General features: G+C 55.4%; 1 protein-coding gene across 2 annotated transcripts in view; it reads right to left on the bottom strand.

The window, feature by feature from the left end:
- Nucleotides 1-2,539: 2,539 nt before the first annotated feature.
- P2RX3 (purinergic receptor P2X 3) overlaps nt 2,540-25,687 on the bottom strand; it is a 28,269-nt gene continuing 5,121 nt past the window's right edge. Inside the window, exons 2-12 of one of the 2 annotated variants that reach the window (XM_003993362.4) lie at nt 21,714-21,849; nt 21,205-21,276; nt 20,905-20,968; nt 20,123-20,216; nt 19,741-19,818; nt 18,863-19,004; nt 18,260-18,396; nt 4,727-4,820; nt 4,348-4,413; nt 3,661-3,738; nt 2,540-3,227 (exon numbers count right to left, since the gene is read on the bottom strand). In XM_003993362.4, the coding sequence (XP_003993411.1) occupies nt 3,114-3,227; nt 3,661-3,738; nt 4,348-4,413; nt 4,727-4,820; nt 18,260-18,396; nt 18,863-19,004; nt 19,741-19,818; nt 20,123-20,216; nt 20,905-20,968; nt 21,205-21,276; nt 21,714-21,849 (1,075 nt within the window). In that variant the 3' untranslated portion in view covers nt 2,540-3,113. Of the gene's footprint in view, nt 3,228-3,660; nt 3,739-4,347; nt 4,414-4,726; nt 4,821-16,955; nt 17,909-18,259; nt 18,397-18,862; nt 19,005-19,740; nt 19,819-20,122; nt 20,217-20,904; nt 20,969-21,204; nt 21,277-21,713; nt 21,850-25,687 lie in introns of those variants that run through there. The other variant, XM_019812424.2, reaches the window with a different exon arrangement.

Raw genomic sequence — 25,687 nt, 5'->3', positions numbered from 1 at the left:
AGGGTAGATAAGCTACCCCTCAAAGGTCCAACACTGTCAGTTAGTGGGCCTTAACTTCAACAATTATATATTCATATCTTTGGATGTTTAAGGCCTTTCCAAGCTTCAACAATTATATATTCATATCTTTGGATGTTTAAGGCCTTTCCATCTTGAAAAGCCCTTGATTGAAAAAGCAAATACTCTCGGGAGAAGAAACTCCCGGGAGTGTTATCTATTAATCCGTCTGGGAGGTTGATGGGTAGCTTGCAGAAAACAAGGTTTTGTGAGAAGGAACACAGAAGGGAAGGAGGTGCGTAACTGTCAGCGGCCATGGGCTGGGAGGGTTGTGGAGAAGAGAGGCCATTAAAAGTGGGGATAATGAGGCAGAGGGTGGTGTCTTCACTGTTTCCTCTTCCTGAGGACCCAGGAAGGCTGTTCCCCAGTATTCTTTGCGGTGAAGTTGGGGTCTTAGTCATGCTAGTGAGCCTGGCCAAGGCAGTGTGGTTGGAAGTGACATAAGCCTCTTCCGGGCCTGGCCTTTCGATGGTCCATGAGCCTCCAGGTCCCCCTTCCCTGCCGCTCTTGACCTGGGCGCCCATGTGTCTGGGCACACCCACCAGGTGGAGGGAGGGGGCTGTCTGACCCACTCGGTTCTATTAAATCATGAGGTTTTGAGGTTTTCTGGTTCCTGCGGCCTAGATGCCTAGTTTAGCCTGACACATAGAAGGCGCCAACAGATTTCCTGGGTTTTCTCAGCTGTGGCACGAAGTCAACCTTGCAGACCCTGGAGTCCTAACGCTCGGGCTTCGAGGCCTGGCTCTGCCAGTCTAGTCCCTCCTCCTTACTAGCCTCAGCCCCCCTTCTGTACGATGAGGGTTGCAGTAGAACACATGTGTCGCGCCCTGGGCCCGTTGGGCAGTTAGCTTCTACGCGGAGTCATTCAAGACGCAAGGGACCCGCTAGGAGGGAGCGTGGGCTCCAGTTCAAACTTCCACGGATCCCAGATTTCTTTCTCCATCCGACAGGATTAGTAACCAGCCACGGCGACCCCTCCAGGGTGGATGGATCTCGGCACGATGCGGCAGAGCCCAGCCGGCAGCGTTATCACTACAGACGGCAGCCTTCAGCCTGGTGCACCGAAGCCGTGACTTAGCGCAGCGTGGCTCGCCCGTCCGGCTCACCCTTGCGAGTTCACACGCTTGCGGGTGGGCCCAGGGGCAGCTGCCGCACCGAGGAAAGGGAGGACAAGGTTGCTTCAGGCTGCTCTGCAGGGAGCCCCCCTGTGAGTCCTGCTGGGGATGCCTGTGAGTCTCCCAGCTCCAGAACCGCTGCCTCCACCGCGTCTCTGCTGGTCAGATCTCTGGACGCGGCCCGACGCCGGAGGGCACCCCCGGGGAGGTGTTACCCCGCCAGCTTGAGGATGAGGTGTGTGTGGGGGGTGATGGGCCTGATGCCTTCTCCCCTGGTGGGGGAGGGGGGAATCACTGGATTCAGGCCTTTGCGAGTGCCCGCTGCACCCACACTGGTCCCTCCCGAGTGACCCCCAAAGCTGCCCCCTCCCCGTCTCCCTGCGCCTTCTGTAGAGGGGCGAGCCCTCCATCCCTAGGCAAGCTCACTGTAGCTGAGACCACAGAGTCATGTCTCCGCTCCAGTTTTTCTAGACGTGCTTTTACTGGGAGGTAATGAAACTGATACTTTGGGGCCTCCCTCTTGCAGGAGCCCCTTCTGTTACCTAATTTAATATTATTTTAAAAAGATACCCCAAATTGTATATCCTTCAGGCTTCCTTAAGACCTAAATCTGCTCCAGAACTCTGCCCTGGGGAGATGCCCGGGCGTCTCACGGGAGGCGAGCCCAGAGGGGGGGAGGGGGTGTCAGGCTGATGGAGGTGTGGGGGGACCAGATGCTTCTCCAGCGACCTCTCTGGCTCCTTGCTCTTGCTTCCTTCCCTCAGCGCCCGGACAGCTGGGTTCTCCCTTGGTCACTGACTGTGTGACACAAGTCATTTCCCCTCTCTGGCCTCAGTTGGCTCATCTGTACACGGGAGAGTGGGATGAGAGGGTTTCTAGCAGTAGAAGACTGACCACTGATTAGGGCCATGTGGGGGGTGGCCTGGCTGGCCAGCAGCTCACGGGGCACTGGGCCTCACTGGAGCCTGTTCACTGGTGTTGCAAAGAAGCACCACCCAGCTAGAAAAGGGCCCTGGGGTCTGGGAATCACACCCCAGCCTAAGGGGGTGGGGGGCTAGTTCCACTCCTGGAGTGAGGGGGCCCGATGCGTGTGAGTATGTGGGGGTCCCAGAGAGAGAAGAGAATGGTCCTCTCCTGGTTGGGGATGGAGCAGCGGAAAACTTCGCTGACAGTCATGCTTCCTCTTTCCCTCTGAATTGGGGATCCACTCGAGGCAGAGAAAGAGACCCCCACATCCCTGTCTAACTGATCTCCCCTAAAATGGGTCCCGAGTTCCTGTTGAAAGCATGGGGCTTACTCTTTATTAAGCTGAACCTGACCTTGGTAGCTGTGGGGAAGGCTGAAGCAGCTTGGCGGGGGGGGGGGGGGGGGGGGGGGGGGGGGGGCGGGGAGGGGACAGATGCCCCCAGGGAGTTCACGCTTTCCTTGTGGGGTTGTGGCTGATGGGGTTAGATGTGGGTTTAAATCCCAGCTCTCATGCTTCCTGGCTGTGTGGCCTTGGGCAAATGACTCAGTCTTTCTGAGCCTCAGTTTATCTTCGAAACAGGGAAACTAATATCTACCTCATAGGATTATACTACGGGTTAAATGAGATAATGTGCGTGACACTGGCGGGCACTTAGTAGTGCCTTGTGGCCACTCGTTATCACTGTTGTTCTCTCTACTCTTGGGAAGGGGGCAGCTCAGGTGCTACTGCCCTAGGGGTCCAGGGAAGCAGACAGGGGCGAGGCAAGGGGTGAAGGGGAGAGTGAGGTCTTAGCAGGGTGGGCTACCTGTCTGCCAGAGCGCTGCGAGGCCCAGACACCTGGGTCCAGTGTGGCTTCCTGGGGTGAACAGTAGAAACGAAGGCCCCCCTCTCTGCCTCCCTCCCTTGCCTAGGTGGGTGCCCTAGTGGGAGGCCTGGACCCCAAGGGTGAGCAGATGGAGCCCCGGGAAGGGGCCCTAGTGGCCAATGGAGTAGGCCCCCGAATCTGTGGACCGCTTCTCCTCGGTGGTCTGGTCGCTGGGGTACACCGTGTTGGCCGAGGCGGTGACCTTCAGCGTTGTCTCGTCCACCTGCAGATAGAAAGGCTGGCATTATCATGCTCTAACTACGGGGAAGGTCCTCCTGTGGGGACCCCACTTGGCAGACACAGCAGGTGGGGCTCACGGCCTCCTTATCCAGGAGCTCGAGCAAGTCTGCGTGATCCCAACAGTCTTTCCGTGCACCCCAAGGGCAGACAGGAACCTGAGCTAACCAGAAACGGAGAGGGGCAATGAGTAGATGGGGGTGTCGGCAGTGATGACCCACGGAGCCCCCAAGGGTCTCCACAGAGCCCATTTTGGCCAAATCCCTCTTTTCTGGACCCCCAACTTGCACCGAGGCCCAATGAGCTCCCCTGAAGAAGTCCCCAAAAGGGGGAGCGATTGAGAGTCCCTGGGGCCTAGTGCCACTCCCTGCCCTGTCCCTCCACCTCTCATTCGCCTGTCCCCACCCTCCCCAGCTCACCTCCTCAAACTTCTTGGCTTTGTACTGGTCGGCCCCCTTGAGGAAGTTCAGCAGGATGATGTCACAGAGGACGGTCCCCTGGGGGAAGAGGCAGGGCGGACTCAGTGGGGCTGCCCTGCGAGGAGAGGAGCTGGCTGGCAGGAAGCAGCAGTGGGCACGATTGCCCTCAGGCAGAAAGCAGGCCAGGGCCGGGAGGAGTCCTCCAAAGACACCTGACTGATGTTTCCACTTGGAAAGATGTCCAGGGGTTTGGCAGAATGCCTTCATCACCCGAATCTCCAGCTCCTGGCAGTGACCCCAGACCAAAATGCAGGGGGGGGGACTTGATGGGAGAAGCGGAGGGTGAGGGGGTAGGAGTCCCTGGGAGCAGGGCTCTGTTCCTTAGGTCTGTGGACCCCTGGAGTCTCCTCCCTCACCTTCACGGTGGGGAACAGGAGCTCTGAACCAAGTCTGTCCCTCCCGCAAACGGGGAGGTAATGAGCTCTCCGTGACTGGACATGTTCACTCAGGACTGACCCAGTCTGGGGGTGGGGGACAGTCCCTTTGCCAGACTGAAGCATCTGGCAAGAGGTCAGGCTTTACATTTAGGCAGAAGCAGAGCTTACCTGGGCCACCCCCCCCCGCCACCCCCAGCTGGAGCCCCACCTTGACTGGCCTCCTGTCTGAGCCTGGAGGGGCTAAACTCACCACTCCCACGGAGGTGAAGGCTGCCACAGAGCTGATGATGGTGGGGATGATGTTGAACTTGCCAGCCTGCATGCACAAAGATCCAGGCGAGTGGGCAGAGGGTCAGGTACGAGGTCCTGAGGCCTGAGACCGAACGTGGACTCGCAGCCAGAGAGAGCCCATGGGTGGAGGGTTCTTGGAGGACCAGCAGGCCCCAGCCCTTCACGCCCCAGCCCAGGCAAAGAGACTACAGATGTGACTAGCTGAGGCTCTCAGAGCTGGTCAGTGGCAGGACCTTGCCCTCCCCGCCCCGCCCCCAGCAGAGGAGGCTTTTCGGGGCCCAAGACCGGTCTGGGTTTCCTCCCCTGTGCCCCGCCGTCACCCCAGCCCGAGGACTCACATTCCCGTACACCAGCACGTCAAAGCGGATGCCAAAAGCCTTCAGGAGTGTGCGGTATTCGCTGCCATTCTCCAGCTTGTAGTATTTGGCGAACCTGGAGGCCAGAGGCGGCAGGTGGGTCGCCCTGGGGACTCCTACCTGAACCTTCAGAGTCCCTTGGAGCCTACAATCCGTGCTTACTGAGCGACTCTTATCGATGGTTTTGCTGGACGCCTGCCACCGTCCTCCCTGTGTGGTTAGCTGGCCCTCTGCACAGACGTCATCTTCGGGGCTTGTTACAAAGGCAGATTCCCAGCCCTCCCCCAAACCTGTGGAATCAGCATCTCTGTGGGTGGGGCCGGGGACTCTGCCTTTTTAAATAATATCCAGAGATGATTCTGATGTGTATGAAAGTCTGAGCTGTGCTGGACTCCACGCATCTTCAGTTTATTTGTTTGGGTATCTCAGGGCCCAGCTCGCAGCAGATGCTCCCCTCCCATAGGCTTGTCAGCCTCCTTGGGCTCAAAGCCTGGCTCTGCCACTTATCGGCTGTGCAACCTGGGGCCGGTTCCTTAACCCCTCTGAGACTCAAGTTCCTCCATTATTATTGGTCATAATATAGAAGTCCTGCTTCCCAGGGGTGCTGTGAGAATTGAATGGAACCCCACACCCAGGGGTCTAGAACAGTGCCTGGAACACAGTATGCAGGCAGGAGATGTTTGCCGATGTTGGCTGTTATTACTGCTGAAGAAATACATTCGCATTTATAGAGAGGCTTTAAAAAGCCCTTTCAGACACCTTGTCTCCTTCTACGCTCGTCACAGACCTGCTGGGTAGGGACGTGACTGCTCTGTTTTTCAAGCGAGGCTCTGAGGGGGGTGAAGTAGCCCAAGTTCAGGACTATATCCTCTACACCTTCTCTGCCTGGGCTGCTGGGTGCCAGGAACCTTGCTGGGGACAGGTAAGAACGATCACCTTCAAAACGGGGGCCCCGAGCACCTCACTGTGAAGATACCCTGGGAGGTGAAGGGACTGCCTGTGGCTTCACAGTCAGTAAGCAGGTGAACTGCATTTGTTTAAAGCCGGTCGATCCTCCTCCTGCCTCCTGGCCCCCTCCCCACGCCCTGCCCATGCTAGGCAAAACCCTAGTGTCAGCAAAGTGTAATCTCTTAACCCACGGATAAGTGTAATCTCTTAAAATGGGCTCCTGATGCCGGTGTCCCAGGGAAACGGTGAGGGTCAAGTGAGATGATGGAGTGAAGGGGCTCAGAAAACCCCATAGGTGTGTGGGCCTGACACGGGTCTGATTTGGTGCCGCGGCTGTGTCCCCGTCAGTGTTTCTTTTTCTTTCTTTCTTTCTTTCTTTCTTTCTTTCTTTCTTTCTTTCTTTCTTTCTTTCTTTCTTTCATCTTTTAATACTTTTATTTTATTTTTGAGAGAAAGAGAGGGAGAGAGAGACAGAGCATGAGCAGGGGAGGGGGCAGAGAGGGAGGGAGACACAGAACCCAAAGCAGCCTCCAGGCTTGGAGCTGTCAGCACAGAGCCCGACACGGGGCTTGAACCCACGAACCACGAGATCATGACCTGAGCCCAAGTGGGAAGCCCAGCAGACTGAGCCACCCCGACACCCCTCCCCTTCAGTGTTTCTGATCCCCGCAGGTTCCCAGGCCTCTCCCAGCAGAAAGAGGAGTCTTGAGAAATTCCCTCCTCAAAGGGGTTTCCCCGGACTGCTGTGCCGCCCTTCCCACGGCTGTTTGCATTTGAATCTGTACAGCGGGGAGAGTAAAATGCTCAGCCAAGTGCGGAGACAACAGAGGGATCATGGGTTTGGGAACAAGATCCATCTTGGGGAAGAGTCATCTAAACTTATAAAATGTCAGCCACTGTCTGCTCTGACTGTGGGGAATTTTGGAGTTAGGCAGAAAGGGGTCCAAAGTTCCACTCCATGTTGGCAGCTTGGTCTTTTATGTGACCCAGCCCTCAGGGTTTCACTTTTCATGTCTAGGAAGAGGGGGTGCTCATGTCCCCCCTGCAAATCTGTTAGTGACGGGGGTAAACACGGAGACCCGTCCTTTGGGACAGGCACTGTTGCGACACTTGTCGCCATCTCTGGGTTGGACACTCTGCCCTTCTCTGCAGGGCCTGGGAACCTGGTCTGCAGAGCCTACCTCGGCCAAGCTCCCTACCCTCTGGTTCCAGGTGGGTGCAGCCGTGAGAGGCATCCACAGGCCATCAGAGGAAGAAGGGGTGAACTGGGTCCGGAAGGAGTCTGGGCCCCACGTTTCCCATGGGGAAACAGCCAGTGTGTGTGTGTGTGTGTGTGTGTGTGTGTGTGTGTGTGTGTCCCCCGCATGGTGCACCTGTTGCCCTGGACTGAAAAGTAAGGCTGAAACCTAGCCAGTGAGGGGAAGCTTCCCCAGGGAGCCTGACCTGGGAACGAGTGTCCTGTGGACTCCACAGCCAAAAGGGGAGGCAGGGGAGGGCAGGATGATCTTCTGGAGACGGAGACCCAGAGTAAAAATGGGAGTGGCCCCAGGAAGGAGGCTGAGAGGAACCCAAAGACCTAACCCTAAGAAGCAAAGTCTTGGAGGATGGGGACAGAGAGGAGGGGCTGGACCCACCTCCAAGATATGATAAGATATGGTCTGGGTGGCGGTGGAGGGCTTCACAGACCAGGCAGAAGGGAGTGGACCCGGCTGCACCAGCAGGAGGGGGGATGCAAAATAGACCCCAGAAAGGAAGTCACTCTTATGATGACGAGGAGGTCCAAGAATACAGTGGTCCAAGGAGGCCTCTCAGGAGATTTTAAAGAAGTCCAGAAAAGAAGCATCTGGAATGGACAGAGGCTCCAGGAAGTCCTCACTGTGGCTTTCAGGTTGGCCTGAGAAAAAGTGTAGACCATCACCTTCTCCACTCCTGTTAACTGAATACCAGAAAATATGCAAATCTCTTAAGACAAGTATCTCACGCAGTTAATCTCATGAAGAAGGGGCGAGGACCCATTTTGTAGATGGGGAGACAGAGGAGGAGGTGACCTGCCTGAGCCGGGATTCCAATCTCTGCCCTTAATCCTGAATGTGCTGCCTCCGAGCTCTAGGTGGCCAGCAAGGACAGAAGCAGACCTGGAGCCAGATCTCAAAGCCCGTCTGTATTCTGTGTTCTGCTCACATCCCTGGAGAGCTCAGGCACCTGCTGTCCACGGGGACCGGGCCGGGGTGGGACTGTGGGTCACAGGTGTTTGGGGCAGGGCAGAGGCTGGCACTGCGCTCCCGAAGTCTGCATTCCCGGCCTGAGGCTACCGTCATGAAAAATGCTCTCACATTGACTCGGAGAACAAAAAGTCAGCATCCTGGGCACTGCGTTCAAAGCGAGGGCTGGCTAAATTTATCTTGGGAAGGAATGTGAAGGAACAGGGAGAAAAACCAAAGCGGACTTGGTTTTTCTCCAGCACCTGCCTTCCAAGAGGCAATACGTATGATAAGATCATTATCTCACCAACCACCCACCCTCGGAGGCGGGTTGGCAGGGACTGGTTCTCTTCCTGGGTAGGAGGGAGGAAGCACGGTGTTCAGGGAGGGAGGGCCCAGGCTAAAAGCAGGGAAGGGCCCAGGAGTCCTGACTTCTGCTCTCGAGTGTGGCCGGTGAGCGTCACGGCATCTGGCCCAGCCCTGTGGCACCAGGGTCTGGGGTGTCCTCTCTCTTGGCACATGGCTGGACCATACTGCCCGCCCTCTTGCATCGAACTAAGGCGGGGGCCTTGGCTACTTCTTGCCAATGGAACGTGAATGGAAGTGAAGTCTGCCAAATGTGGGCTGAGGTGTGTTGGAACATCGTACCTTGTTTATCCTCTCTTTCCTCATGGCCGGCCACTGGGGAGCTAGGGGTGAACTCAGGCCCTAGGGGAGACTGATTCAAGAGGTGACAGGAGCCCAGCTGTCCGAACGACTGCGCTGACCCAGTGTGAACTGTGCCATGGGCAGTAAACAAACATTTGTGTGAAGCCTCCGAGCTGAGGGGGTGTTTGTTACAGCAGTTAGCAATGTTTACCCTGACTGTTACAAACATCCATAATTTTCTAGCTGAGAGACCTGGGGTTCAGGGAGGAGAAGTTACCCACCAAAGAATGAAGAGTGAGTTAAAATTGGGGAGTTTTGGGGGTGCCTGGGTGGCTCAGTCAGTTAAGCATCTGACTTCGACTCAGATCATGATCTCACGGTTGGTGAGTTCGAGCCCCACATGGGGCTCTCCGCTCTCAGGGCTGAGTCTGCTTCAGATCCTCTCTCCCTCCCCACCCCCAAATAAATAAACATTAAAAAAATGGGGGAGGTTTTTAAGAGTAGCCAGGGAGAGAGCAAATTCCAATGATGCCACATGGCTAGGATTTTCCCCTCCAAGAGTCTTGGAGGTCTGGGCGTGGTTCTGTGGCCTTTGACTAATTTTTCCACCCTGGACAAGCGGAAACCTCTCTGAGCTTTCTTCCTCAACCAAGCGGTGAGAACAGAAAGAGCCACGGGGAGGACGGAAAAGTGCCTAAAGCTTGTCCCTTTCCTTTCATATCCTAGGATCATGATACATGAAACAATATCTATCCTGGAGAGAGTCCTACCAGTGGGAAGAACGGCCGGCACGTGCTCAGTGCTTACTACGTGCCCGGCACTGTGCCAAGTGCATGACACTTACTAGCGCATTGAGTACTCAGCCCCGTGGAATCGTGCACTGCTGCTCTTCCCATTTTACAGATGAGGAACCAGGATGACACAGGTTGAGCAATTTGTGTAAGGTCCCCAAACCACCAGTCGGTGAGCGAACCTGGGATTCAAACTCAGGCAGTCCAGTGCCACAGCCCACACTCGTAGCCAGCATTCTAGACTGTTCTTTTTGCTGCCTGACTTCTGTGAGGTCCTGGCCAATTGCTTTCAGTTCTCCAGCGGGGGACCTTCTGTGTTGGGAAGGCGGGTCTCTCGACCCAGAGCCAATGACCCAGAGTCACTGGCTGGGAGCAGAACAGGAAGCACATGCCGGCCATGCAGTGTTGGGAGAGGGATGCCCAGCTTCCTTGTCTGTAAAGGGGATGGGCTGAGCTACACCGTGCCCGGCCCTGATTTCTCCCAAATCCTCCGATTCCTACCTCTCCAGCTTTGGTTTTCTCGGCTGGGAAATGGGGCTGGCGAGAGCGACGCCACCAACACCCCGCCAGGCCCAGTCCACCTTCCTCACCTACTGGCAGATGCTCCCTCGGTGCCAGGCACCAGAAGTAACAGCCATACCACCCTGCCTGCCTTCCTGAGCCACCTCATAGACACGGACTTCTTGCCTCTGCCCATGCTGTTCCCCTCCCCTCCCTTCCCACCTTGCAAACTCCTATTCATCCACTAGGGTCCAGCAGATATTTAGAGCACACCTACCCTTTGTCAGGCACTGCGCTAGGCACTGCTGATACCTTGGCCAGCTCTGCTCTCCTCACAGGGAGAGAAATACTAACAGCCACACATTCCCATAAGTAGCTAAAGCCCGACATCGGGGCTGAAAAGGAGAGAGCACCATTCGAAGAGCTCATCGAGTGAAGAGCTAGGCTGGAGAGTCAAGGAAGGCTCTGTGCGAAGCGACATTAAAGCTGCGACCCGGAAGGAGAGGTGAGACGTGAGCAGGCCAGAGGCGGAGGCAGCTGTCCTGGCTGAGGGAACCGCAAGCCCTCTCGCGCGTCTCTTCCCGAGTCCACACTCGGCGACCTCACGCTTGTAGCTTCGAGTTGACAAGGGAGGCGTATTTACACCGCAGAGATGGGCAGACGCGGGTAATCCGGTGTCTCCTTTTCCTCCAGAGCTGCTTTGTCAGCGTGGGGCGGAGGCTATAACTGTAACGAGCTACCTGCCTTGCCTCTGCCCCGCCCCGGGGTCTCTGCCTCAGCACCTGCTGCCCCAGACTGTGGTTGACACTTAGGACTCGGAGGCAGACCCCACGCTCCGCCGTTGCCCAAGGGCCTACCAAGTGCAGTTGTCGCTGGTTCCCCAGATTCCTGACATCCCATAGACTCAGTTTAGCCACGTCGGCCTCCGGTTTCCCCCTCCTGACTCGGCCTCTCGGAACGCTCCCGTTCTTTAGGTGGAGCTGCTCGAAGGTGGCAGCATCGGGCTGTTTGTCTCCCAAATAGAAAACATTTAGATGTGGCAGGTGGCTGGGTGGGAGAGTAGGCGCTGTCGGTGGGAACCAGCCCCTGTGGAGGAGAAGCGGGGACAACAGCAGAGACGTCATATGTGCAGAGTGCTTCGTCCTGCTGAGCGCGGGGCCCGAGGCTTCCACACTTCCTGCCTCCCCGACACCTCACGGCCGCCCGGTGCTCTGGCCGCCGGTGGAAGGGCTTTGAAATGACACCGTCCTGGGCTGGCACCGCGGCTCCCAATTAGCCCTCATCAGCCGAGGGAAAGTCCCTCACCTGGGTGCGTCTCAGTCTCCCCAGATGTGAAACAGAGGTGCCGGCAGGTGCTATGGGCTTGTTACGGAGGATTCTGTGAGCTGCTGGGCGTGAGGCACAGGGCTTTCGGGGAACATCATCCCGTGACCATCGGGCTGGAGAGAAGAACGGCCGCTCTGTTCCTGCTCCTGGGCCTGCCGGGGGCACAGACGGGCTCTGAGCTCGAATGCCCCCCCTTGCCGCTCCCCCGGGACAGGGCCCAGAAAGGAGACTTCGTGGCGGCCTCGGGGTGGCGCAAGGACTTGCTAAGCTGGTGGCCTGTGAAAACAGCTGCTGGGGAGAGAGAGCGCGGCTGGGGCCGGCAAGGAGAGAATGGAGCTGGACGCCTGAGGCCACTGCGCCCGGAAGGGGCAGGGAGCCTGGGGGGCGGCCGGGCCCCGGGCTGCAGCTGTCGGGGTCGGGAGGGTGTGCGCGCGCACACGTGATCCCTCATGCCGCGAGCAGCGATAGATAAAGAATGAGTAAGTACAAACATCAATTACCGTAATAAATCATTTGTCAGATGTGCTTCTGCTGGGCAGGGTTGAAAGTACGTTCTGATGAGACAGGTCCATAAATAACAGTGCACGCTTCAGCAGCCCGACCTTCCAAAGCCTCTCCCCAGACACCCACAGGCACTGGTTCAGACTTCTAGAGCCTGAAGGGGCCTTATCACCTTTGAACAGCCCATTTCACAGAAGAAGAAACTGAGGCCCCCGGAGGGGCTGAGACTTGCTGACGATCACACTGAGCATCTGGGGGGGGGGCAGGGAGCCTCAACCACAGCCTGCAGGCCTCCTGCCTCACCGCCCCCCCCCCCCCCCCGGCTCTCTCTGCTTCACCTCTGCTTCACCTTCATTATTCTTGGCTCGCTCCGGCACAAAAGATTTGTCGTATAAAACATTTTGTTATTTGGGTTCAGGTTTGTATCATTTCCACTTGACCATAGGAACTGGTCTCGTTCATGTTTGTATGAGCCACAAAGCCTGATATAATCTGGAATTGGAAGAGATTTTCAGAGCCCTCCCCTCGTTAGCCACAAGAGGCTGGCCACCGCTGCCCGCTCCTGGGATCCCCCCAGAGAGGCGAAACTCGCTGCCTTCAGAAGCAGCCCGGTTCCAGCCTCGGGTGGCTCCAGCTCTTAGAAACGCTTCTCCACGCTGGGCTGACATTTGCACCAGTCGGCAGTCAATAACCGTCTGCTGAATGGAGAAGGGTTTTATCACAATGTACAAATCCCTTGGAAGCTCTCAGACATCTGTTTAGAAACGATCCCATGGAGTGATGGAGATTCCTTCCTAAAGCAGGGACACGTAACTGTCACAGCCGCAGAAAAAATAGCAGCAAACTTGCGGGATCCGGGTTGGACTTGTAAGGGAAAACTAGGGCCCGGAATGTGAGTTTCCAAGTGAAGGAAGTGGTGTTCCCAGCAAAGCTTTTGCCTGGTGAGAAGCAGTTTTGCCAGCTGAAATACACTTTTACAGTTGATTTCATACTGATAGGAAAATATCTCCTGGCAGACTCATTGCATGGGGGGGGGGGGGGCAACATCCTTGGAGCTGGGACGCCTTCCCTTAGCGAAGACCCCAAGCCATACTTACTTACTCATATTCTCGGAGCCTAATCAGCTTCAGGGGCGGACATTTAAACAATGGTTTGTTGTTGATCTTTTTACATATTACTATTGATTCATTGATGAGGCAGGGAAAGATCAACGGACACACAGTTGGAAGAAGTACCTACCCAAGAGCCAGGTGGCTAGCCGTCTGTTCCGGGAGTAATCTTTGTAGCCTCAGTTTCCTCATCTGTCAAATGGGGGTAACCGTACGGTCCTACCGGGATACTTGTGGTTACCAGCACAGGCTCTGGAGGCTGTCAGAATTTGAAATCCAGTCCAGCAGTATTTGCTGTGTGGCCTTGGGCAGATAATGAAACCTCTGAGCATTCAGTTTCCAGCTATAAAATTCTTCAGAGTTGATGAGATAATCCACAAAGAGCACTTGCTAAGTCTCTGGCTCACTGGGTAAGCGCTCAGTGAGGGTTAGCCATTATATTCTACAATAAAGTTGGTTGTTGTGTGGATAGGCTAGACAGGAACATTATACAAGGCTGTAAAAATTCAGGATCGCTCCAGTGGCCTCTCTCCCACTTCCAGCTAAACAAAGGGGAGAGGAAAATGGATCGTGGAGAATTCAAGCAAAATACACCCCCGTCGAAGGGGCCTTCGAGTGTCTCTGGGGAGATGACGGAAATGGCTGCTTTTAACACATGGCTTTTGGAAGGAGAAAAATCCAGATTGCAGAAAGAATGATCAAAGCCAAGGGCACACTTTCGATTCTGTCTCTGTCGATTGGCCTAAGATCTTGCTGATCCGCACGTTTCGGCGTGGAAACAGAGCAGGTGCCAGATTTCCGAGCTTCGTGGGTACATTTCCAACACGAAGCGATCACTAGAAACACCTACCGCATGAGGAACATCTCGCAGCTGAACAAGTGTTTTTTGTCCCAGACACCAAGAGAGGAAATCCAAAACCGCCTTGCCTTTTAGTCGCAAAGCTGTCTTAGCAGCACTCGGGGGGAGAAATGCGAATCAGACGCTGCTGAATGCATGCCCTTACTTCTCTCCCATCATCCCGGCCATCGCTGCTGGGTGTCTCCCTTCTGGTTGCTTCCTTGTTGCAAACGATTTGAAGGCGGCAGGTGTGCTAGGGGCACTGGCTGTAGATCAGGTCCCTGGGTTTGGGCCCCAATGCACCTCTTCTTTAAGCTGTGTGACCTGGGGCAAGTGTCTACTGTTGGGGGGGGGGTGTGGGCGTGAGCTGTGAATCCTGACAAAATAGGTGTGAAAAGGCTTTGCAAACTTAACTCTGGGGGGCTCTTCTTCTGAGGTCTGGGGATGGGCTTTTTAAAGATCTTCAAAGTCCTGGAATCTCTCTGCACAGAAAGGCAGAGAAAAATCACTGGAGGGAAGCTCACCAAACTGTCCAGAACATTAACTTCCTGTAAGGGGAGCAAAACTGGAGGAGTGAAGGGGAGTGTCTACATATCGCTTGGATGTATTACTCTGAGGATGCATTTCTATCTTATTTGTGGAAATAAGGTGTTCCTTTTTTTTTTTTTTTTTTTTTTTTTTAAAGAAAATGCCTGTCTATGAACACGTGCATCTTATGGGGCATTTGCTCCATGGGCTCCTCAGGGGCGTATGAGGGTTAGAGACCTCCCTGTGTTCATGGAGGACACCCTTGATCCACACTCCTGCCTCGGGCATCCTCAGTCCGTGGTTTGGGTTCTGGCTTCGGGTGGAGCCTGGCGGGGTCACAACTCCTGTCCTGACAGCGGTGTCCCCAGGTGTCAGTCACTGCTTCCTGCCCTCGCCCCTTCAGACCTGGCACTCACCGGCGTCCGGGTACTGGCCCCAGGCTCTGCGCTATCCTTTGCGGTTTTCCTACACGCTGCCCACACCTTTGAAACAGTCCCTTTATTAAACTCTCCTCAAATTACCCAGTTTGCATGTGCCATCTGTTTCCTGCTGGGACCCTGACTGCTATAGTATTTTTAATCCGTTTTTGTAACCATCTCTGCCCATATACTCATGCGCACTCATGTACATTCACTGACAGCATGTTCACACACATACACACACACACACTCACGGGCACGCTCAGGCACACAGTGCACTTACACACTCACCCGCAGACTCACACTCATCCCCTAACAAACACACCCACTCCCTCAAAACCTTACCCAATACTCACATTCACATGCGACCCGGTCTGCCTGCTCCCAGCACTCTGGTTAAAATCCTGCTCTGGTGCATCGAGGGTCCACCTGGGATGCAGGGACCTGGCCTTGTCTACACCGCTGCCACTGGGGTGCCTGTCACCTGCACACCACTACACCGGTGACTCTCGCCAGTTCTTATTTTTGGAAATGTTGTACTTCGTCCACTACGAATCCGGATGGACCCACCGATGGCAACTCTCAATGTACTTGGAAAGAGGCTTCATAAAAATACCACATTAAAGAGGCTCCTGGAGTGTTCAGCCATACAGAATAGACAGAGGAGTAAAAATAAAATCATTCCACCAAGTTTCAGGTAGGGACAGATGGCAACCTCAGGAGATCACACAAACAAAGATTAATTTAGATGGACGGCACCACGTACTTTGGGTAGAAGTCGAAGGGAGACACATTCTGGCTCAATACGAGGTCACCTTTCCAATAACTGGAGCTGTCAATGAGGGACAGGCCATCTTGTGAGGCGGCCCCACGTCTGGGGCCGTGTTACAGCGAGACTGATAGTGGAGTTGGGACAAATGACCTCTCAGGCTCCTTAAGGTGTTCCTGTAGCCTTGGGCAAGTCACTTCCCCTCTGAAATTTCCACTTCCTCATCTGTAAAAAGGCCCCCTCAGTCTAGGGGTCTCCCAGGGGTCCTCATTGTCTATGCATTCTCTCAATCTCTGATCCTACGGAAGAAGAGCGGCAAGAAGGAGGGGGAGGGAAGTTGGAAAGGAGCTGCAGAAGTAATTAGTGATGGAAATGCGAATCTCTAGCTGCCTCTCGTCTGAGTTTGCAGATTAAAACAAGGCTGACTCTTGGCTGAATGATTCCATTCCCTCCAGAGCGAATGGCAACCGTAGGACGTTGAAAAAAAAATCTGGCCTGTGTTAGAGACGGAGCAGCAGGTGAATGTGCTTGGGGGACAAAAGGCCAGACCCTGAATTGTGCCTCCAGCAGCCCCTAGTCCCTTTAGCCTCTGTGGACCTCAGATTCTTTGTTTAAGTGAGGATGAAACTGTCAAGCACACAGGCATGTTTTCCGGAGGGTTAACACATAGGAATGTCCGTAGCTTTCGTGGATGCATGGAAATCAGCTGAGAAAATAGGGTTGTGTCCAGGCTCCCACGCTTCCTGGTTGTGTGGCCTTGGGAAACTTATTTCAGGCTGCAAGCCTTTGTTTTCTCACCTGTGAAGTGGGGATACGGTGGCACCTACATCACAGAGCGTTGTGCCAAACAACGTATTGTGCTGGGGAATGAGGAGCTTTGTGGGTTCTTAGTTTTCCCGTGTCAGACACCCAAGTGTGGCCTGTGCCGAACTGGGCTGTGACCCTTAGCCTCTTATCAAAGGGCGGTCTGTGGCCTCCCCCGATGTGGGCGCTTGCTTAGCTTAGCCTTGGGGGTCCATGTGGTGCCAGTAGCTTGAAGGGAACATGAGGGCAGTGGGTGGGCACCCGGGGGGAGGGGTTTGGGGGATCTTGGGCGGAGCCCTGTGTCTGTCACAGTCCCCAGATATTCCCCCATGCCAGAGCTATTCTTTGGGCCCCCTTGGAAACTCTTCTAAACTACAGGGGTTGAATTGAGCAGCTTTGCCCCTTCATGCTCTGGCCTAGGAGACTTCGGTGAGGCGGTTAGTTACCTGGGGTCCACACCTCTCACACAGCTCCCCGTAGGCCCCTGCAGGGGTTAGGCTCACAGGGTTCTTGGAGATCCTGGATCTGTCTGCCCAAATACAATCTAAGCTGATTCAGGACCAGTTCTACCTCGTGTCCTTCTGTGCCGGGCAGGAAGGGGGTGCGGGTGGCGGGGTGGCCATAGCACAATAAACTGGAGATCCAGAATGCCAGACCATTTCTTCTTTAAATGAAACAACTTGTTCTAAAACTGGGGGGGGGGGGCACCAGTAGTTGGGGGCTTCATAATACACACATCCTTCACCGGCTCATCTGCCATGTAAGTTATCAGGAAAACTGAAGTGTTCCCACTGGCCAGGGGGAAGTTATGAAGATGAAAACTTTGCATTTTAGATCCTGAGAATTTTATTAATTACGTTGCTATTTTAAGCCACCATACAAATATCCTTTGTATTGATTTCTGTGTGATGTACCCACTGAATAAATATGCCAATTTCTGCCAGGGAGCCGAACAGTATTTTTAACCTACTTTAAAATATGTGTTGTTTCCTATGGTTTTTTAAAGTTTGGAGTTGATTATGAAAGCACTTTCAATTTTAAAAAATTCTTCTTTCCAGAGAATATACATATATATTTTAAACTATTAAATATAAAGGGTAATGGGATGTAGTTTTAGACGTAGTTTTAAAACTACAAATAAAGGTTAAGAAAAAGGTGAAATGATTACTTTTTCGCTTATCTATGCCATTATGTTGGAAAACACCACTATAACAAAGAAAGTTTGAGTAACCATTCTTTGGACGTGTAACTGAAACCTATTCTGACGTGTACCATTTTCCCTGATCGTTGCCTAGTCAACCCGTTTAGTGTATGACACTGTTGTGTGCAATCAAGGCCCTACCAGAGACCTCAGGATCTTCAAAAGTTAAGGGAAAAACAAAACAGAGAGCTGAAACTTTTCACCCCTTGCTTACTAGGATCCTCAAGATAATGGCACTACGGCCATTTCACAGATGGGGAAATCAGGTAGGGAGAAGGTCAAGGGCTTCGTCAGGGGCTTTCAGCTGGTTCCAAATCGTTAATTCTGGGTTCTTCTCTTTCCCCCTCTTCCAAATGGAGGTGATGGTGGTGGTGGTGGGTGTCAGGGAGAGGTTCCTTATGTCTCAAGGACATTGGGAGTATGAACCAGATGGTGCTTAAAGGCTGGTTTGAGTCCTTGGTTGGAAAGGCAAGAAAGAACCAATGGCCACCGTGGTTGTTCTTTGGGACCGAGATGAAGATGGACAGAACGGAAATACCTTCTTTCCATCTTGTAAACTGGCACCACTGTTGCCCTTGCTCTGTGGATTGAGAAACCTGAGAAAACTCAGGTGCCCGACAAGGGCTGCCCGGGCGTTCCTGAGGCACACTCCAGCTTCAGAGCTCGAGCTCAGAAGGGCTCAGAATCACAGACCACACCCTCTGGGAGGCCTTGGTCGTGGGGTCTCACTGCTGACCTGGCCGCGCCATCGCCGGGTGGCGGCACTTAGAAAGCCTTCTCTGATGTCGAGCTGAAGCCCGGGGCGGGGGGGGGGGGGGGGGGGGGGGAACCACGTGGCCCCCTTTCTTCTCCACATGCGTTGCTGCTGGGGGTGGAACTCTAGAACGGCCCCTGCCTCCTCCTCCTGATGTCCCAGGAGCCCCGGGATTACCTGAAGTTGTAGCCTGGGGAGACGCTGCTCTTCTCGGAAACGCTGTCGAGCCTGGTGAAGGAGTATTTGGGGATGCACTGGTCCCAGGCCCTGTCGAGGTCACACACCCAGCCGATCTTAATGCCGAGGACTCCGCCCTGTGGAAGGGGGCAGGTGTGAGGAGGCAGGGCTGTCTCCACGGCCTGGGGACAGGGGGTCATGACAGACAGACACGTGATTCTTCCCATTCTCCAGGTGGAGGGAAAGTGGTTCGGCCCGTGCTGCTTCGTAAACAAAGTGCTGCACTCAGGGGTGAGGACCTTTGAGCCCATAAATCCCATTTTTGTCTTCCGTCCCTTTGGCAGCAGGAAGGATCCACGCGGGCTTTTTCAGAGCTCCAACGTGGAGTGTGAAGGCGAGGATGGCAGACTGAGGCTTGGCAGGAAGGGTGAGGGAGGCAAGGCCCCCCAGGACAGGGGTGGGAGACCCCGTTGAGGCACGAAGCCAGTTGCAGACCTGGCATGCCTCCACCAGGTGGCGCTGCCCGGCCACGGCCCTGGGTCCCCGGGACCTCCACCCTCCACCGCCTGCCAAAGGGCCCCGGGTCCTCCTCTAGGCGCTCACCGTGCTGGCCAGTTTGGCAAAATCCTGCCCTGCAAACTTGACCACGTCCCCCACCCGCAAGATGGGGCAGAAGGGGGCCTTGTCAGGGTGGAAACGGCACGTCTTCATGTCGGCGGCTGTGAGGTTGGGAAGGAGGTTTCCCCTGGGGAGGGAGGAGGAGAGATGAGAAGCAAGGGCCAGGGTTCACACGAAGATGGGCATACACAGCCCCCTCAGAGACCCTCCGGGCCCAGGCAGGGGGGACGGGGACCTGACATCTTGGACACTCGCAGGCTCCGTCACCTCTGTTCCTGCATCCTCCCTGCAACTCCGACGCCCCTCTCTCTGCATCAGAGTTGAGTGTGCCCATGTCTAACATCCCCCATCACCCAGGCTGGGGCTCCCAGGGGCCAGGAGTCACGCCTGATTTCTCTCGGCACCTCCGTGGTAACTGGCACTGTGCTGCACACGCCGGATGCCCGCCGAGCACTGGCTGAGTGAAGGAGTCAACCAACTCCGAACTAGCTAGTGGGAAGGGACACACCCACTTGGGCTTGATGTGGGAGGAAAGAGGTGGGAACGGGCCCCTCAGGCCCCGAAGGTTGGTGGGATCTGGGTTCCAGGCCCAGGCTGACCTTGTCCCTCACATGCCTGGAGCAGAGCTCCCATCTGGGTTCTGAGCCCCGAGGAGGGAGGCTGGCACAGAGACTGGCCCCAGAGCCCTCCCTACTACTTGGTGGTCAAAACCAGCTGGGAGATTGGGAACAGGAGCCCCAAGGAGATGGGGAGACACCATGGGGAGAACCACGCGCAGTGGGCTTCTCCACCCCTCTGAAAATGAGCTGGGGGTGGGAGGGGGGTGCACTGCTTCCTGCTTTAGGGAGGGAGTTGGGACTCACTTCTCAAAGTTGAAGAGGGGGAAACGGATGCTGTTCTTGATGAAAATAGTGAAGTTCTCAGCTTCCATCATGACAGGCCTGTGGGTGAGAACAAGGGGGCCTTAGCTTCTTGGGAAGAGACAGGGGAAACAAGGTGCTTTTGCCCAGGGACCACCTTTACTGCTGGATGTTTCCCACTGGGCACCTGGTCATGGCCTCTCTGGGACCGAGGGCCAGAGGGAGAGGAGGGTGGCAGGTGAGGCAGGGGGAAGGTGCCATCCTGAGACCACTTCCCGGCCCTGGACTGGACACCACTGGGGGTGCCCGTGACACCCTCTGCAGGCGCAGGGGTGCAGACAGAGCTCCCCACTTTGGCAACGGAGAGCTGGGGTGGGGTCCTCACATTTCTACCGTGTCCACCTCGGTGGGGCACCAGCCCTGGATCTCACAGGTCCGGAGCACAGAGCTGTAGTTCACGCAGCGGCCAGTGAGGATCCCTGTAACGGGAGCCACGAGTGCTGGGGGTCTTTGCCACTCCCTCACCCCCACCCCACCTTTCATCAGGGGACCCCCGCCCCCACACTCAGGGACCCCACAGGTGGAGGGGAGACACAGGGGGGGCAAGGGAGGTGGACCAATGGCACAGGAGCCCTGCCGAGCTCTCTCCCTCCTCTCCTCCCGAGCCCTAGACCAAGCCAGAGGGAGGTGAGTCTCCTTGCTCCCCGGTCACGGTGTGCTCTTCCTTGCCTCTGAGGCTTTGCTGCAGTTGTTCCTTCCGTCTAGAATGTTCTTCTCAAAACCCTTCTATGCTGCCAACTCCTTCCCATCCTTCAGGGCCCATCTAAAATGTCACCGCCTCTAGGAAGCCATGTGGGGCCACCTACCTGGAGACAATCTCTCTCCCTTCCCCAGCTCCCACTGTTCCTCCTTGACGGCACTTGCCCCCTCATGGCACACCTCTCTGTCACCACCATCCCCGGGCTGTGGACTCCTCTGGGGGCAGCCCCCGCTGGCTCTGGCTCATGTGAGCATCTATAAATGCTGGCAGAATTCCAAGAAACAGGCCAATTCCCATGCTCTCTCCTAGGGTGGACTCTCCCCCATGGGAGATGTGCTGCCCTCCAGGGTCTCACTAACACTCTGGGGTTGTGGGGGGGGGGCGGCAAGGGGAAGCGGTGCACTCACCCCCACTCGGGAAGCGCTCAGGCCCGCACTGGCTGTCTGATACACAGCGGTACTTCTCCTCGCTCTGTGGGGAGACAGGGCTGCAGGTGGGTGTAGGACCCTGCGCTGGGCCTGGATGAGCCTCTCGGCTCCCAGTGCTTCCCCATAACTGGGGGCCTTTGGAGGTGGAGGTCCCAGGACACAGCTCCAAGGCCGGAATTCGGACCTCTGCTCACACCCATGCCCCTCCCTGCCACCGCTCCCCACCCGCAAAGTTTTCTTCCTTGACCTGCTTTGTCCAACCTCTCTTCCTCCCCTCACCTCTGGGCAGAATCCTTGCATCTGGTTTTCAGTAACTATCATCTTGGTGATGATGACAAAGACAGAGGTACCCTTGGTAGGAGAAGGGAGAGAAAAAACAATGCACCAATGACAATCCAGGAGCTGGGTATCACTGTTGTCCCCACTCTACAGATGAGGAAACCCATACTTGGGGTAAGAGATTTGGCCAAGGTCACAGGGCTAATAGAGGGCAGAGGTGGGTCCAAGTCAGGTCTAACCATCCACCCGTCCTCTCTTGCCTCCCTCTGCTGATCACAGGATGAGTGTGGCAGGCCCTGAAGGGGACCCTGCTTCCCTGATGCCTAGTGCTGCACTCTGGAGGGCAGGCCCAAGCACCCCACCCCACCCCTTCATCCTCCAGCTGCAGGGGAAGGGCTTCTCTGATCACCGATGCCACAAACCCTGGTTGGGGGATCCCGTCGGCACTCTCCCTACCTTGCCCCAGCGTCTGGGCATCCACATAGCGCCCTGGGGGTAGGGGACTGTACCTGGGGTGGGGTCACATAATCAGACACGTCCATGACTCTGTTGGCATAGCGTCCAAAGCCCTTGACCTTGGTTACAACGGAGGACTCAATGGCTGTGTCCCGCACCTGGTAAGCCTTCTCGTGTAAGAACACCCACCTGGGCAGAAGAGCAGGGATGGAGAGCAAGAGAAGAGGGTGTAGGCCCATCAGACAGAGGCCAGGAGAGGCTTCCTTCCCCAACATTAGACGGCACAGGGTCTGGCCCTGTGGCAGGGGGAAGGCCTGTGCTGGAGGGGAGAGACCTCGCCCTGTGTTGGCTTAGAGTTTTTCCATCTTTCCTGTTTACTGCTTCAGGACCACTTTTAGACTTTTTCCCCTCCCCCGCCCCCCCATCGTGAAATTTTAATACTACAGATATCAGCTTATGTACAGTATGTATATTTGTATTTTACACATAAAAATCTCAAGGATAGGTTTTCACCCCCTTGGGGGCAGCATCGCCCCCTTGAGGGCGACATGGTCCCTTTGCCAACGCATCGTCATTCCCGCTGACTCAGAGGCCACCTCTTTGGCAGGCGACTGGAAAGAGGAGGGGCAGGGGATCCTACACCTCTGACCCTGAGCACCCCAGGCTTTGCTCGTGGGTGAGCCTAAGTGCCGGCACATAGTAGGTGTGCGGTAAACAAGTCAGTGAAGGCATCTGGGAGCTGGACACTTGGTAGAGTCTCCACCTGTGCAAGCGCCAGATGAGGCTAGAGGAGGAGGGGAGGAGCAGCTCACTACCCGGCAGGTAGAAGGAGTTGGGTTAGCAGGCGGCGGCCGCTGACCTCATTCCTTGGACTGTGCTGCCACCCAGTGGAAGTTTACCTGTACTGCCTTCTTCTTGCCGCTTCAAGCCATTACTTGGGCCAGGATCAGGGCGGGCTCCCTCTCTTCCACCTCCGCCTCTCTCCCCGGACTCCCGGACCCTCGCAGCCTTCCCCAGCAGCAAGAAGGGCCTGCAGGCCACTCTTCCCTCTGCACTCCTGCGAGAGCCCTCAAGGCGCGAGCCACTCTTGGCCTCAATAGCAAACTCCCAGCCTGTAGCCAGTCCTATTAGCTCCGGACAGCACACGGGGAGGCAGATGCCGTCACTGTCCCCATTATACAGATGAGGAAGGGTCATCACATGCATTTGGAAAATGCCGCACACTCCTAGTTTTGGAGAAACACTGGTGACATCTCGTGGAATCCAGGAATGCACTTTGGGAATAGCTGGATTAGGGTCACTTTCTGCATGCTAACCGAGGACGGCACAAGGTTGGGGTGGCCCATCAGATGAGGATGAGAAGAAGGAAGGAACTGGAGGCTGTGTGTTGTGGAAAGCACAAAGCTGGGGAAGGGTCAGGATGGGAAGCTGACCTGAGGACTTTATAAGCAGGGAGTTAGGATTTCAGGCCTGGGAGTTTTCCAACCCCAGAAGGTTGTCTTAAGAATGGGCTGCTATGGGAGGTGGTGAGCTCCACGTGCCTGGGAAGACTCAAGGAGATGTTTTCAGTTGAGAGGGGGTATTGGACTGCATGACCTCTGGAGTCCCCATAGCGGGGAACAGCTCCGGGGTCATGCTGGGGGTCACAGTCACTTGTAGGATGGGCACCTACCTGTCCTGTTTATGTGAACACAGGCTGACGTTTGCAAGAGACTCTTTGTGCAGTTTTCAGTGAGAGGGCTGGGAGTTACCCCATAACGAGGCTTCCCTCATGGGTCTGAATTCCAAATGCTCTCCTGAGTAGGACAGAGGGGGTGGGGTCACAGCCAGCACTGGCGGGTGGCTCCCAACCTGTCACCTGTTTTATTGTTGCCGCCTTATAGCAGGCAACATCCTGATTAATGCAGCCTTAGGAGTTGTTCATATGCTTGTACAGGGCTTGAACACCCTGCCTGTATGGACATCCATGGTGTTGTATGCTTTACTTTCTTTTTCTTTTTTTTTTTGCAAGGGGAGGGGTTTCATCAAGGTCTCGTAAGGAAATCTCACACACAAATCTCATCCACCACCTGACGTCCAAATGAGTATTATCAGCTCACGGCTGGGGCCCTGCCCAGTGGAAGGAGTGAGGCCAAGGGCCCAGGTCTCCCTGCTCCCAGCTGAGCTCACCACTGCCCCAAGTAGAAGCCACAGTCACAATACGCCGTCTGGAACCTCAGTGTGCCTGGCCACGGAATGGCCACATCTCTGAGTGGTGATCTAATGACAAGGTTTCCTAAGACCCCTTGCCCTGTCCATAAAGCCCAGGAACATCTGCTGATGAGAAGCGGGGTTCAGATCGTCACCTAACCAACACAGCCCGCTGAGTGCTCCGTGCGGTAGGGGTTCCCTGAGTCCTTACCACAACCCAGAGAGACATTTTTGTCAGTACTATTATTTTTTTATGCTTGTTTATTTTCGGGGGAGAGAACGAGTGGGGGAGGGGCTGAGAGAGAAGGGGACAGAGGATCAGAAGTGGGCTCTGAGCCGACAGCAGAGAGCCCGATATGGGGCTCGAACTCATGAACCATGAGATCATGACCTGGGCCGTAGTCAGAAGCCCAACCGACTGAGCCACCCAGGCGGCCCTTAGGTCACACATAAGGAACCAAAGGCACAGAGGTGTACTGACTTGCCAAGCTGAGAGGTGGGCTCCAACCCGGACAGACTGCTCGGAACCCCCTCACACCTCACACCCTGCACAGCTGGTCTTGGGGCTGCTGGCTCCCAGTCACCGGGGCAACAACTCTAGGCTTGGCAAAGTCGCAGGAGGAAGGGCCCCTAGGGCTTGGAAGAGTAATTAACCAATCTCTTTCCTCCTCCTTCTCCTCTAAAGCTCCTTCTTGTGCCCAGTGGGTAGGAGACTCCACATCAGAATTCTCTCTCTGAGTTAAATAATAAGTGGGAGAATTTCAGTGGCCCCTTGGGGCCCAAGGACGTCATCAGGGCAGCTCAAAATAAGGGGATGCTTCATTTCCAGAACAGAGGGACTGAGTCTGTCTCCAGAGGCCAGCGCTGAGGAGATAGGGCAGGACTGGGCCTTCGATTCTTGGCATTTACTCTGTTACTCTGACTTATTTTTTTCTTGTGTTCCTGGTTTATTATTTATAGAGCGGAAAGCGGGTGTCAGCTCCTTGGCAGGTGGGATGTGTGGGAAGGAGGCCAGAGCAGCATCCCAGCCCCTTCTGTCCACCCCCAAGGAGTCAGGGAGGAGGCCGGGGAGTGGGCGTGGGGGGTGTGTGTGTCCAGAGGAGAGGGGTCTCTAAGGAATGTGTGAGCCGGGGGGAAGGGGAAGGTGTGCTGGGGAGTCCATGAAATGATCATAGCTGCCATCTATCACTGACTCTCCCATTTCAGGCAAAGCACTTGACATGGCAGCTCGCCTCGCCATGCCTCCCTGGGGCGGACATTCCTAAACCCATTTTCCAGATATGAGGCCTGAGGCTTAGAGACATAAGGTGGCCCGTCCAAGCCCCACTCATAGTTGTGTCAGAGCGAGGCTTCTAACCAGAGGCTCTTCCTTCCATGGCCTCCCCTTCATGGGGTGTGGAGAGGGGAGAGGGAGACCAGAGTGAAAACCACTCCTCTCTCTGCACCTGTAACGTGGGAGGTTCCAGAAGGTCTTCCCACCATACTTGCCACCTAGTGTCCCACGGGGTGCCTAGGGTGCATCCAGTGGGGAGGATGGGGTGGTGGGCCAAGAAGGTGGAATTTCAGGCCCTTCTCTCTAAATGAGAGCAGTTCCCCTTTTAACTGCTGTATGTATTGAGCTTCTTTATAAGATTCAAAATGAGGCTGGATATTATGAACCAAATGGGGCAGCTGTGCAAATAGTGAGTCTACGGATTGGGCCGCGCAGGGGGAGGGAGGGACGGGGAGAGCGGGGCTGTGAGGGGTCCAAGGCACCATCAGCCACCACAGGTCCTTCTGATGATGAAGCACCAAAGGGCGGGGGGTGCCCCTCTGTCAGTTTGCAGGAAGGCACTTC

The sequence above is a fragment of the Felis catus genome, chromosome D1, assembly GCF_018350175.1.
Source record: "Felis catus isolate Fca126 chromosome D1, F.catus_Fca126_mat1.0, whole genome shotgun sequence".
Taxonomy (NCBI): domain Eukaryota; kingdom Metazoa; phylum Chordata; class Mammalia; order Carnivora; family Felidae; genus Felis; species Felis catus.
Note: the sequence above shows the minus strand (reverse complement) of the source record. Positions and strands in the feature narration are given on the sequence as shown.